The 15261-nt window shown below is 32.7% G+C and overlaps 1 protein-coding gene and 1 long non-coding RNA gene across 2 annotated transcripts; both read left to right on the top strand.

Annotated features, from left to right (window-relative positions):
• The first annotated feature begins 865 nt into the window (after positions 1 to 865).
• Positions 866 to 2338, top strand: LOC124926883. The gene is made up of 3 exons (XM_047467200.1): positions 866 to 1048; positions 1131 to 1221; positions 2033 to 2338. The coding sequence occupies exons 1-3, from the start codon at positions 973 to 975 to the stop codon at positions 2169 to 2171; spliced, it is 306 nt and encodes a 101-aa protein (XP_047323156.1). The 5' UTR covers positions 866 to 972; the 3' UTR covers positions 2172 to 2338.
• An 8199-nt stretch (positions 2339 to 10537) lies between these two features.
• Positions 10538 to 12011, top strand: LOC124926884. Its single transcript, XR_007098353.1, has 4 exons — positions 10538 to 10691; positions 10801 to 11004; positions 11113 to 11236; positions 11932 to 12011. It is a non-coding gene; the product is annotated as an uncharacterized LOC124926884 (long non-coding RNA).
• Positions 12012 to 15261: the final 3250 nt, after the last annotated feature.

The following is a 15261-nucleotide window of genomic DNA, read 5'->3' as shown; positions in this document are numbered from 1 at the left end:
ATATTCATAATTAAATTAGTGACATAAATATTTTATTTATTTATAAATGACACAATTAACGAAAATATTAAGTAAAAACATATTAAGTAAAAACATCGGTTGTATAAATTAAAAAACAAGGAGTCTTAAATGGTAAGATTTAAAAAAAAAACATCTGAAATCTCATTTAACTCTCTATACTATATACTAGTAACCCTAAAATGACAAGTCCAGCTATTTTATTTTATTTTGCATATTAATCTCTTATTAGTTAATTATTTATGAAAGTTTTATTTTAATTAATAAAATTTATACAATTATAAATTTAAAGAAGAGAAATGATTAGGTGAGGGAATTTGGTGAAGGAATGACTTGGCATAATCTTATTCGCTCAAAAAATCAAATAATTTATCTCTTTTCTCTCTTTCCTCTCACTTTTACATTTCCAACATGACAAGTCATTCCCTCACCAAATTCCTTCCCTTTATCACTCCTCTTTAAAAAATGAAAAAATAATTTTAACAAAATTATACATTTTATTCAATTTAAAAAAAATGGTTTGTTTTGGGTTATAATTTTGTTTTTGGTTATTTGATGAGAATAATTAAAGATATTAGTATTTAATAATAATAAAAAAGATATTTTAATAATTTTATAAAGAAATTGTGAATTAAGAATAGTTAGGGTTTATTTAAATAAAGTTTGAAGCAATAAACCTTGGAATTGAGATTTACTTACATCTGTCACATATTGAATCGACGGTACGTATTGAAAACTGCCCAACCAACCAATAACGCTAAAGAAAACAAAACAAAACAAAACAAAGGGGCGCGCGCCCATGGTTTTCTCTTCTCCCCTAACCCTTCTCTTTCTTCTTCTTCTTTCAAATAAGTTGAGAAGCACAAATTGGACTTTGCGTTCTTCTCCACCCACCTTCTAACATCCTTCAATTTCAAATCTTTCTCTATAATTCCGTCACCCTTTCGTTTCTAAATGGCGGAATCAAACGGAAAGACCAGCCTTGCATCCATCAGGGAATGGGTTGTACAACACAAGCTTCGAACTGTAGGTAATTTCTCTCTTCTTCTTCTTCTTCTCCTTTAATTTACATCTCCATTGTAAGTAATCGTCGGGTTTGCAAACATGGCTAGGGTGCTTGTGGCTGAGTGGAATATCTGGATCGATTGCTTACAATTGGTCTAAACCTGCCATGAAGACCAGCGTTAAGATCATTCATGCCAGGTAATCAATGATTATACACAGTTTCATCTCATCTGTTTTCTTACTTTTGTTGGTTTTGGTTTTGTTTGGTTTATTGATTCATGAACAAGAAATACAATGATTTATATACAGTTTCAATATTCAATAATAATAAAAAGACAATGATGAGGGTGAATGAATGAATGAATGAATCATTTGGGGGATCCTACTTTTGAAGGGGGGTCTTTAGGGCGCAGGGTTCAGATTACATTTTTTTTCTTTACTTGTTTCTTATTATAAGATGGGTAGTGTTTCTGAATAAAATGTATTGATCACATTGACTTATAAGATGGGTAACCATGAATTGGAGATGGAGAAATGAATCAAACAGGCATTTTCAGTGTTCCCTTCGCCCTTCTCTTGGCTTGGGGTGGTCATGTTTAATCCCAAGAAAAATATGTTTTTGTTGTTATCTTTTCAGTTTTATAAATGATAATGTTACACCTTTATATAAAAGAAACAACTGGAGGATGGATGTAGGTGGGGGGATATTTGACCCTGTATTTATAAGATGGTTTCATATTGTTGGTAAAATGATGATCCCTCTAATTGTGACAAGGATGGATGTAGGTGGGGGGATATTTGACCCTGTATCTCTTCAAATGCTGTTCATTTCCTTTTTTTTTTTTTTTTTTTTATCTTTGGTACCAATTAGTAGGGATAATGTGTGTTGAATTCAGAAATATATAGTTGACATGAAATTTGACAGACATTGTTTTCTAATGGAATGTAAATGTTGTTTCTGATAAGTTTGATTCTTTTTCGATCCATTTGATGATATGTATGTATGTAGGCTGCACGCACAAGCCCTTACTCTGGCTGCACTAGCAGGGGCGGCTGCAGTGGAGTATTATGAACACAAATCAGGAGAGAAGGCGGTTCGTTACTCAAAGTTCATTCAACTGGACACCACCCACTCACACAAAGACTGATGATGAATTTGAATCCTTTTGGGTTATGGTTTTTAACTAATTTCTTCTAGACTGGTTGGGTGGTGGGTGTTTAGCATTTTGATTTAGAACAATCTGGCCTTCATTTTGAAAAATTGTAAAACTATTATTTTACTTGGTAAAAAAAAAAGGAGTATTCTTGGATGATTTACCTTCTTCTTTTGTATATTTACTTACCTCAACTTGTATCCAATAATCCTTAAAAGAAGGATATAAACACAAATAACAGGAGAAAGTAATTGGTCATTCATTGTTGCATGTACCAGTTAGGAATGGGAGATTAAAATTAGGAAAGTGGGTTGAATGTCGTCTCTTGTAAGGTCCATGGTGGAGATGTTCAGGCGTTGTTATCATCTTTCACAATCTCCCTGATCACTGATAAGAAAATGGAAAAAGATCAGTGAAAAAGAAAATTTTCAAATAATTAAAAAGGATATATATATATATATATATATAAAAAATAACCATGAAGTTTCTTCCTCAAATCCTCCTCTTTCCTTTTGGCTTCTTCAAGCTGGATTTGTAAATTCAAAAAACAAACAAAAGTAAAAAATAAAATACAAAAAAAATTATAATAATTAAAAATGAAATATATATATATATATAAAATACCTCAAATTTCTGTTTTAAAAGTTTCTCCTCCAGCATAGCTAATTTGGTGTTGTTTAACCAATTTAAAGCCGTTTTCAGTCTTTCTATATAATCAAGGCGCTCTTCACATTTATCCTACAAACAAAATAATGACATAATCAAAATTATTAAAAATTTAAACTTAAAAAATCATTTATATTAAATTTGATTGGAATTGAATAACATAAAAATGAGATTGAAATTAGTACCTTCAAACTGTGTCGGTTGTCGATTTCAACTTTCTCGTTTAAGAGATCGGATATTTGTTCTTTTGTGAAACTTGTGGACGTCATAGGATTGGCACGAGCCCTGGTGTTATAAGCCATTTTACCTGTAAAAGAAAAGAAAAAAATTTCAAATAAATTAAACTAAGTAATATATGGGTTTGTCTACTCTCAACTCAATTCACCAATCAATCTCACAAGCTATGCATGTTTTTGATATCTCATAATAATAATAATAATAATAATAATAATAATAATAATAATAATAATAATGTACTTTGAAGCTAAGGAAGGGTCTAGAACTCAAGAATTTGATTTTTAAAGTTTGAAACCAAAATAAAATGAAAAGAAAGTTTAGGGATTCAACTAAAACGGAAAGAATAGATGAGGGACTACTTTAATTTCGAATTAAATAATTAATTTCGAAATTAAAGTATATAGGCATATTTAAAATAGATAAAGGAGCAGGGGCCTCTTTGAAACTTGGAAAGAAGTTTGAGGAATCGGATATAACAAAAATCCATTTCTCCGGCTGGCTGGTCTCCGTGCGTCCTCCTTCCTCCGGCGAAGGCTATTTCCGGCTTCTCTCGCGCGCGGCCGGCCGAGGCTCCGAAGGTCCGTTGAGCTCGACTAGGCTTCGCCTTCATCATCCTGATCTCGTCCTCAACAAATCCTGACTGATCTCACAGAAGAAAAGTCGGGAGCAGGAGTGCAGGACAACCAGATGTCTTCTGGACTTTTTGGTTTCTTCTTCTTCTTCTTCTTCTTCTTCTAGATCGCCTACTGCAGTGGTCCTTCCTTCTAAGAACCTTGGAATCACGCTTAGACTCTCACAGCCGAGTTGCTAGATTAGATGAAGGACAACCGAAGAACACACAGCCTGTGTTTTCCTTGTATCCGCGAGCGAGGACCAGCTTTGCGATTTCAGCAGATCGATCGAGACAACACATAGGATTTGATTTTACGAAATGAAGTCCTACTATCCTAATCCAGTTCTAACCTAAACCTAAACCTAAATCAAATACCTAACTATTCATTCAGCTAACAACCAAATCAAATCAAATCAAATCAACTCACAGCAGCATTGCAGCAAAGAAAACTTGGCAAATTAATTAATATGCAAATCAACTTTCTAATGAATGAACAAACGGCATTATCATCATCGATGCCTCATTCACAACAACATTGTAATCTATCTATCTATCTACATTGGATTAGTGAGTACCTGAATCAGCAGCAGGAGAATGTGAGTTAGTAGGAGGAAGTTGCAGGAATTTCAGGCGGAAGTTTAGTGCTGTTCTTCGCTGCTCTCGGTAGTCTTCGCCGATCAAACGGAACAACAGTCTTGAGGAGAATATCAGTGAGTGTCCTTGAGGAGAGGAGAGGAGAAGGAGATAGAGATTTCTTGTATAGAAAGATTTCGGCCCATTCAAACAGCCTTGAGGAGAATATCAGTGAGTGTCCTTGATGATATATAAGTATTTTATTTATTTAATATTTCGGGGGTGTAAAAAGTCGATGTCTTCACATAAATATAAATTAATAAAATTCTTTTACAATTTAATATTTTAGTATTATGTAAATCCCTCTATTCTATTATGTCCAGAGTCACAGTATGAACGTGTAATTAATTAATTAATTAATTAATTAATGTTGCTTTTGCCATCTAAGGTTTCAAAGACCTTGAACGAAAAAATCCGAAAATATTGTGCCTATATATATATATGCTGGACTGGAAACTTGCTCAAGGTGATCATCAAATACTAATCACAGTCACCTTTCATACTCTTGATGAATAATAAAACTGGTGTGCAGTGGCGGACCCAGAAATGTTTTCTCGGGGGGGCCGAATACATAGTAACGTAGCATTTTTTTGCGATCAAATAAATGCATTTTTTAATTAAAATTTTACTTGATAATTACATAAAATACTAACAAACACAATTATAAAATACTAATAAGCACAATTACTAAATTATTCTTGTCCATGAGTCAGTACAAAAGAAGACAAATTTATTCTACGAGATTCCATTTGTTGAAAATATTGCAATATTGGCTCATTTTCAATTGTTGAGAAAATATTTTTCTCAACATATACAACTAAACTATCATTCATCCATTCATCTTCCATTCGATTACGCAAATCAGTTTTCACGGTCTTTGTAGAAAAAACTCTTTCAACGGATACAGTTGCAACTAGTAAAACTAAAACCAACTCCATCAATCGATAAATCAATGGAAAAACTATATGTTTTTTCTGTTATAACCAATTTCTGAGCAAAAATTTCCAAGTCTTCAATTGAAGAAAATTGAGGATCATCTCGCAAATTAAATAAGTAAGCCCGAAGTTGTTGTTCCAAAAATAAATAATCACTGCCTGTGAAATCTCCAGAATAAAGTTTGGCAAGACGAATGAGTTTACGAATATCAAATTTGGAGAATGAATTTCTGGGATGAAGACATGATATGCAATCAAGTAATTCTGTATTAACTTCTGAAAAACGATTATTTATTTCTTGCATAATCAAGTCAACAACCTAGCATTAAATAATAAATAATAACTATTAATAGATAATATATAATAACTATTAATAGATAAGAAATAATATTTATTATACCTGACAAAAGATTTCCACACGATAATGATGAAGATTAGTGATGAGTTCTCCTTTTCCTCTTTGCCTACCATTGCTATCAATTATCACATGCTCATTCATATCAAGTATTGAGATTGAGTGTAATTTACAAAAACTGTTAACTTGGTCCAAAATATCATGTCATCTATCTTCTCTAAATTTTTGTAATTAATTTTTCGAACTCGCAATCAATAACATGGCTTGAACTATATTTTGATCACCTCTTTGTAGGCAAAGTGATAACTCATTTGTAATTCCCAATAAATTTTTCATCAAATATAACACAAAAACAAATTCATAAAAAACTAACTATATAAAAAATATGAAAATCTAATTTAATATGTTTCAGCCTAATTTTATGAAAATATAAAAAAAATAAAAAATATTAATAAAAATAAAAATACAAAAATAACGTAACTATTTTAACTTGTTTATTAATATTAATTTATATTTTTTTATAAATTTTTGAAATAGTTTAAAATTAAGAAATATAAAAAACTATTATTATTTTAATTTTTATATTTTACCCTCATAAGTAATTTGTATTATTATATTGAAATAAATAAAAAATAATGTATAATTGTTATATAAATATAATTTCAAAATATAAGTAATTTGTATTATTATATTAAAATAAATAAAAAATAATGTATAATTATTATATAAATATAATTTCAAAATAAATAATATTATTATATATATTTTTTTATACTTTATTTATATATTAAAATATTATAAATAAATTTAAGGTGAGGCAAGGTTCGAACACCTGACTTCAGGTTCATTGTTGAGCTACAAAGCCAACTAGACTAAGAGGTGCTTGTTAAATATATATATATATATAAACAAATTATTGTAAGGTTGGGGGAGGCCCGGGCCCCCCAAGGCCCCCCATGTAGGTCCGCCACTGCTGGTGTGTAGAAGAAGAATCTTCACTATCTATCTAGGTTTGTGTTCTAATGATAAATCATATAATAAAAAAATTCGACTATGACAGGCTTTTCTGCATGCAATTCTTCTGTAAACAATTTGACTTTTTCTGAATTCTTTGTATCCTGCAACAAAAAGTCCCAACTAAACAGTATTCCAAATTAACCGAGAGGTTTGTGAGAGATCAATCTAACATTCTTAATTAAGCAGCAGAATTATTCTTCCTCCTTTAGTGAGTTTTCTGGTGTTTTCAGAAGTGCAGATGAAGAATACCTAATTAAAATCCTAAATATTTTTTTGGTAATGCTATCAAAATAAACAATTATTACAAACAAACAAAAATACTGCTCATTTTCCAAGCCTATCAATTGACCTAGGAAACATAATAATTAAACAGCATACTCAATTGAGACCTTCACATAAAAATATAAATGAATAAAATTCTTTTACAATTTAAAAAAGAAAACAATTCACGCAAGACTTTCATTCTCTAATTAGGACTAGCTATATAAGAAAGTCAGCCAGTCAACTTATTGACTCTCATTTGAGAAAAAGGAAAGTAATATAGGGGTAGTAAATACACGTTGTTTCTATCACAAAAGGGAAGACATGAGATTTGTTATTATTTTAACGGGTAATTATGCATGATCATTCATGACCACTCTACTCTATATATAGAGAGAGAGATAAACCACCTAAAAGCATCAATAGTGCAGCAGGAGTACAAAAGCATCAACTAACTGAAATATGATAAAACATGTAAATCATCTAAAAGCATCAACAATCCATTATTTTTGTAGGGATGGCACTTGCGATTATGCATACAATTCAGTCATTACAATTGTCATTAAACTGAAAGCCAAGTGTTTAGTATGTTATTACAGGGCCACTGCATAACTCAATAGGACCCAAAACTGCAAGAATTGTGTGATTGATTAACAGATAAATATCCCGAAAACACTGATCAATCAAGAATATAAATTAGTATATGAAAGCTCCTGTTGTATAACAGAGTTGTTGTTTAAGAACAAGTATAAACCAAAAGAAGAAAGTGTACTAGCTAATAACAGGCAGACAGACAGTTGAATGGTTGAAACATTGAAAATTTGATTCTCTATGTACGTAAATCATTCAGCACAACACTAAGCAATTTTCTTAAAATGTAAAAAATACGCAACCACGAAAGCAACAAAAAAACAGAGAGAATCACTGATCTATTAATCACACAACAGATAGGTAGACGCCGCCTAGTAGCAAGGTTGAGTGATTTCGACTGTTAAAATGAGTATACATTTCAAAATCATAAAGGAAGGAAGAAGTGGATGATGATGATGATGATATAGAAAGAGATGCTTACAGTGAGGACGGCGGCGGAGGATTCCACGGGAGAAATGAAATGCGGAAAAGCTAATACCGAAGATATGAGTACTGGATGGATGATGGTCAAGGTACGTACAGTACAGTTTGATAATGCAATCAGCAGCAGCTAGATCAATCTTAAACCTAGTTACCACATTATTGGGAAGGAGAGTTGAGAAATTTGTACCGTAGATTTCCAAAGCGAAGACGTCGCCGGCAGTGGAGTACCGTCACCAAACTGAGACGCGCGAGAGATAATTTGTAAACCAAAACCGAATCAAATACCGAATATTTATCTGTCATTTCCCCCAAAAATTTATATTTTAATCCAAACCAATCTTTTTTTTTAATTAAAATTATCTTTTATAATTTAATTTTAAAAATGAGAAAATAAAACATTTTATTTATTCACTTTTCACTTAAAAATGGATTACATTTTATTTTGTAACTTATTCTATTTCCCTATCCAAGTTATTTTATGTCAAATTACATTTATTTTTAATTTATTCATTTAATATAAATTAAAATAAGATTTGTTTTCAGGGTAAAACGAGATTATCGCTAACCATATTAGAGGTAGGTTAGGTTAGACTTATTTTTAATAAGTAGAAGTAATCTCAAAACATTATAAATTATTGTAAAAATCGGAAAACTTGTCCGTCCATCGTGAGAGAGCCCGTCTGTGACACTATCACATAAACTTAAGAACTTTTAATCATGATTATGTATGGTTAAGGTACCATAGTATGTTAATTTTAATAAAGATACTCTACAACAACTTGAAAAAATGTAGTGATTTATTAAACCAATAACAATAAAACATATGTAATAAACCCTTCCAAACTAGTTTAATATATGCAAATGCTTAACCCTTTATGTCATTATGAAGATGTAATAATAACTTGAATTAGTTTTTCAAAAGGCTCATCAAATTTGAAAACTAAATTTGGCAAGGAAACAAAATACCTATAACATGCAAAATTGTCTAGAAGAAATGCAAATAAGCGAATTAAGATTAAGAAATGCGACAAAGATCGTACTAGTAGAGAAATGATACTCTTTCCAAGCTATTAGCTATATATCATATATAATTTGATCATGAAAAAGAAACTACTTCAAAAGTACAACAGGTTGATAATTATAAAAAATTTTAAAAAAATTATGAACAATATTGTAAAGTTCTTTTTCTTAATATGGATGATGAGATATTCTGTACAAAATCAAATTTTTAAGTTACAACTTTGACTTGAGAAAATAAGAAATGTTGATCTTTATCTTTGTAGTTAACATACATTATGATTGTCTTGGGAATAGAAGCTTGGCGTGTGCCTCTCAAGTCTCAACCACCTAGCTAGAGCTCGGGCTCGGGCTAGGGCTAGGGCTAGGGCTTGAACTCTTCTTATTGCTTTCCTCCGGGCTTGAGCTAGGGCTTGAACTCGAGGTCGGACTTGAGCTAGGGCTTGAACTCGAGGTCAGACTTGAGCTTGGATTCTGCTTATTGTCTTCCTTCGGGCTCGAGCTTGGGCTTGGACTTGGGTTGAAGTTTTCTCTTTCGGGCTAGGGCTGGCAGTAGGAATTTTTGAAGTTGGACTACTCGAGTCATCCGAATCTGTTTCATTGTGAAAATTATGTTTTTGTTGTTATCTTTTCAGTTTTGAAAATGATAATGTTACACCTTTATATAAAAAAAACAACTGCAACCCTGCATTTATAAGATGGCTTCATATTGTTGGTAGAATGATGACCCCTCTAATTGTGACAAGGAAGGATTCTCTTCTAATGTTGTTCATTTCTTTTTTTTTTTTTTTTTTGGTACAATTAGTAGGGATATTTGACATGAAATTTGACCGACATTGTTTTCTAATAGAATGTAAATGTTGTTTCTGATATTATATTATTATATAATTTATATTATTTTATATATAATTCCTTATAATATAAGCTTGATGATTATATAAATTATTAATGCTGTCGACGGTATAAGACAATCATAAATAAAATAAAAAAATATATTATTTTGATTGAAGATAAGTAGAGGAAGGATAAAAAAAATTGGAATATGTAAGTATAATAAAAAAAAATGAAAACAATGGAATAAAGAATTCTTAAAGGTTCTAACGAGTGAATTCAGCTACAATTTTATACAATATACAATTGCTTAAATTTTTTTTATTAAATAGATTATTTTAAAAAAAATAAAATAAAAAATTATAATTTTATAACATACACTAATTAAGTTAGTGTAATTTTAAAATTATACAACCAAACCAAACCAAACGGACGCTTAGGGATTATCGAACGTTTTTGTTTTCTATATCCACCGACTGCTTCCCTGCTAAGATCAATAATCTCTGCTGGTCGGTGGAGTCCCCTCCTTATCTTGATTCAACCTCGAGGGTAATCCTCTTTCCGGTTAGGGTTTTGACTCGAAGATCTGCATATTCCACCGCGAAGAAGAAGAAGACGGAAGAGGGTGGATTCCTTCTGGATATGTTGTAATCATCGGCGAGTGTACGGGTTGCTTTCCGGAGGGAGGACGACTATATGGAGGCTTTGTTAATATATAAGATGGGTTATGCGTGACGACATGCATAAGTTAATTAATTTCGAAGATCCGAACCGAATAGTTGCCGCCGGAGGAGGAGAGACCACAATAAACTTGACCAACACACTACTTCCACCGCATGCCGTCTGTCTGTCTGTCTGTCTGAGTCACGGGTGAGGTAGGCCTCTCCAGTTGTTCCAAGCATTCTATGTTTATATTTTCCGTTTTCGATCACATCTTAATTAGAAGAATGGTGTTTTGAATGTTTCATCGCCAACAATTTGCAGGGCTTGCAGTGGATTATAATTGTTTACGAGCATGCATGCTTGAGACCCCTGTTTGCTTTAGAGCTCAGAATGAATGAAGCCTTATGTCTACATTAATGATGATGATGATGATGATGAACTGTCACACAACCTTTACTGTCAAATAGGAAATACACCATACTCAATTTCCTCCCAAAGAACTTAATGATGATGGGAACAGTTCAGGTAATCTTCTAATTGATTACTTCTGATGAATATATGTCTGGACAACCGAGAAAGAAGTTTGGGTTGTCAAGGGAAATACTAACTGTTTATGCATTTGAACTCATGTAGATTCAAGCCCGAGAAGATGTTCATGTGGGAAATATTGTATGGCTTCGTGAGAAGGATGAAGTTCCATGTTACCTGGTTCTGCTCGGTACTTCAGATCCACAAGGTCTTAATTTGCTATATAGAGGTATATTAGTTAATGACTTAATGGCTTTGAGTGCTAGTTTTAACATTTTTTAAGTGCAACAGTTGCAAATTTAAGAATTATATACCTTTCACACTCTCGATGAATAATAACACTGTACGTGTAAAGAATCTTCACTATCTAGCTGGTTTATGTTCTAATGATAAATCATATAAAATTCTCGAGTGCAATTCTGTAAACAATGGATTCAGTTGGCTTTTTCTGAATTCCTTGTATCGTGCAACAAAAGTCCCAATTAACAAAAGATGTCCAATTTTGTTTGGTCACTAGTTTAGATTTTTGAGATGAACTATCCTAGATAAAAATGTGTGTATAGAGAGATGTACTCTCAATTTCTCTTATGTTATGCACTACCTTGTTCTGTCCATCAACAAATACTCATATTGTCTATGGCTGATAGGATGCAATTTTTAAGCATTTGCTTGAGGAAAAAAAACTGATGAAACTTTGACTGGTGACATAATCAAACTGTAGTTGCATGTGTATATCTGAGATTTTAGATGTTTTCTTCTGCCATAGTACTCTTTCTTGTGGGCTGCATGCACTTCTTTCTTAGATCTTTTTGGGGATCTTTTTCGTTACTTGTTTCTGCAAGGGATTACCACTTCTCATATGTTATAACTTTTTCTTTATTCTTCTACATACATTAGGAAATCTTATACTAGCACATTTTGCAGACGTCTTCCTTGGATGGTGAAACTGATCTTAAGACGACTTGCATGGGGATGGACTTTGTACTGCTGCACAAAATGAAGGCAAGATCTTTTGTTCTTTGTATTGTTAAATGAAGAGAAAGATTTTTTTTTTGTTTATTAATTAATGAAAATGTGTCTTAAATAGGCACATAAAGTATTAATTAAAAAGTCTAATTAAGAAAACACAAAAGACTAACTAGGAAAGACTAACGATGAAATAATAAAATCTTACTATGGTAATTGGCATATTTTTCACTCATTAAAATCCAAGTTAGTTTGTTCTACAACTAATTGGATTTGCAGTATAGTTTTAGGCTTTAACAATAGTAATGCCTTCATTTTGCGCTCTCTAGGATTCGTATCCCACTCTTAAGTTGTTTCTGGTATTTAAGACTTCGTTTTCGGTTGTATGTTCTGTTTCAAAGGCTTCGCCTCAAACCTGCCTCGTTACTCGGGAATACGACTTTTACTTTGCTGACAAAGAAATGACAAAAAAACAACCTATTGTAACTTTTACTTGGCTGTCAAACTCTATTCTTTTTATATAGCCTAAGTCATGGTAGGTGGAAATGACATGTGTCATTATAATTTACTAATTATTGATAGCTGGGGACATGTGTCATTAGAACTTACTAATTATTGACAACTGGAAAATATCTGTCTTTAGAACTTACTAATTTAATAACTAAAAGACATGTGTCTTTACTAATTTTTACTAATTTTGACACATGGTTAAGGCATGGGCATATGCATGAGTTGGCATGGCAAAACTATTGATAGAAGTCTAATAATTAAAGGAACATGTTCAAAGGATCTTTGGTCATAACTTTCGGTCCGATCTCTCGGTCCTAATGCAAATCCTCGGTCCTAATTAGAAATTTCCGGTCATGATGGAAATTCTTGGTCCTAATTGGAAATTCTCGGTCCTGGGTCTTGGTCAGAAAGTAATTTTAGGGTGTGACAATTCTACCTACTAATAAAAAAAAATTGACCTCGAAAATAGAATTACTGAATAATTTTGGACAATCTTTTTGCATGTCCTGCTCCACTTCCCAAGTTGCCTCATAACTTGAATGGTTATTCTATAGGACCTTAGCCATTTTTATCTTTGTTTTTAAGCTTCCTAAGTTGTGTGGCAATGATCTGTGTTGTTGAGAATTCTTCATAAGCCAAATCAGGTGTCCACTATACTTCTTCATGTTGAATGACATGGGTTGGATTGTAAATACTTCTTCATGTTGAATGACATGGGTTGGATTGTGAATATATTTTCTCAAGTTGGACACATAGAAGACATTGTGAACTGAATCTAAATTTGGAGGAAGAGTTAATCTATAAGCCACATCTCCAATCTGTTCAAGGATTTCAAAGGGAACAATATATTTGGGATTCAACTTGCCTTCTTCCCAAATATAATGATTTCTTTATAGGGAGATACATTGAGGAAAATGTGGTCACCTATGTCAAATTTCAGATCACGACGCTTCTTGTCTGCATAACTTTCTGTCTGCTTTGAGCTGTTAATAACCTTTCCCTGATATTGTTTACAAGGGCCATTGTATTAGTCACTATTTCTAGCCGAATGTCAACTCTCTCTCTCACTTCATCCAAATGTAGGGGAGTCCTACATTTCTTTCCATACAAGTTTTAAAATGTGCCATTCCAGTTAAAGATCAGAAGCTATTGTTGTAAGCAAATTCGATTCGATCAACGATAATCTTGATTCTCAATTGTCTTCATAATTGATTAAACAAGCCCGTAATAGATCTTCTAGAGTTTGGATAACACGTTCAGATTAACCATCTGTTTGTGGATGAAAGACAATATTGAATGACAACTTGGTGCCTAGACCCTTGTGTAAACTTTCCCAGAAATGTGAGGTGAAACGAGGATCTTTGTTTGATACTATTCTTTTTGGGATGCCATGTAGTCGAACAATTTCTTGCTGGTACAACTCTGCATATTGTGTCATTGAGAAAGTTGTTCGAACCGGTAGAAAGTGAGTCGATTTTGTGAGGCGATCCACTATAATCCATATAGCATTCATCTTTCGAAAGATCAAGGGTAACCCAACTACAAAATCCATTGAGATATCTTCCCATTTCCAAACAAGTATGGGTAATAGGCATAGCAATCTAGAGGGCCTTTGATGCTCAATTTTTACCTACTGGCAAGTTAAGCACTCATTAACATATTTCATGATGTCTTTCTTCATTCTTGGTCACCAGTATAACATTTGCAGATCCTTAAATATCTTGGTACTTCTTGGATGAACCGAATAAGGTGTTGTATGTGATTCAGCCAATAATTCCTGCCTCGAGGAGTCCACCAAAGGTACCCATAATCTTTCCTTGTGATACATCAGATTGTTTTTGATTGTATACAATGATTCGAGGAGTCCACCAAAGGTACCCATAATCTTTCCTTGTGATACATCAGATTGTTTTTGATTGTATACAATGATGTGCCTTTCTTCTCATTCCTTTGCCTCCAAAGAGATAGTTGGGATCTTGAGCTTGACCCAACCAGATTCTATCAATCAGATCTAGAACTATTGCCAAAGTTGCAAGAATACACTCCTGCATTGGCTCTAACACCACCAGGTTAAGTGAAACGTCCCTGCTCATATAATATACCTACTGCTCAAACATATATATCTATTTAACATTGAGATCCCTAGCTGCAGTCATATACAACTGATTCTGTTCAAAAGATATACTTTATATATATACATGCTTCTTCAAACAATTACAAGAAGCTACAACAAGATAACCTATACTCCATCATACTATCATGTTCATGTACAAGTTTTATATACATGCACCACTAGACAGTAAGACAAGACCCAAAATAAAAGTCAAGTGTTTATACAAAAAGACAAGTAATCTAACAGCCTCGGTCTCTCCTCCCACACTCTCTCCAACAACTTGCTCCTCTCCAAGCCTCATTCCTTCAAGTGTACAAAAGCTAGGGCTGGGTACTTATACCACACACAAGCATAGTGAGTCTAATGACTCAGCAAACAATTAAGTATTTTAAAACCTGCTGGAATGATTTGTTTTTAAAAGACAGATATATGCATAAAAGGTGCATCATTTAAAAAAAGATGATCAATCCATAAAACTATTGGCATGTTTAGAAAATATGAGTTCATGGGGCCGACATGTTTAGAAAATATGAGTTCATGGGGCCTGTACAGTAACATCTTGAGCCATGTTTGACCCTAAATCATTCAGAGCTGATCCTGAAGGCAAGGAATCCGTGTGAGCCGTATTTGGAAAAGGCACAATTAGGAGTCCATCCCTAGAAGTC

The sequence above is a fragment of the Impatiens glandulifera genome, chromosome 2 (genome assembly GCF_907164915.1).
Source record: "Impatiens glandulifera chromosome 2, dImpGla2.1, whole genome shotgun sequence".
NCBI lineage: Eukaryota > Viridiplantae > Streptophyta > Magnoliopsida > Ericales > Balsaminaceae > Impatiens > Impatiens glandulifera.
Note: the sequence above shows the minus strand (reverse complement) of the source record. Positions and strands in the feature narration are given on the sequence as shown.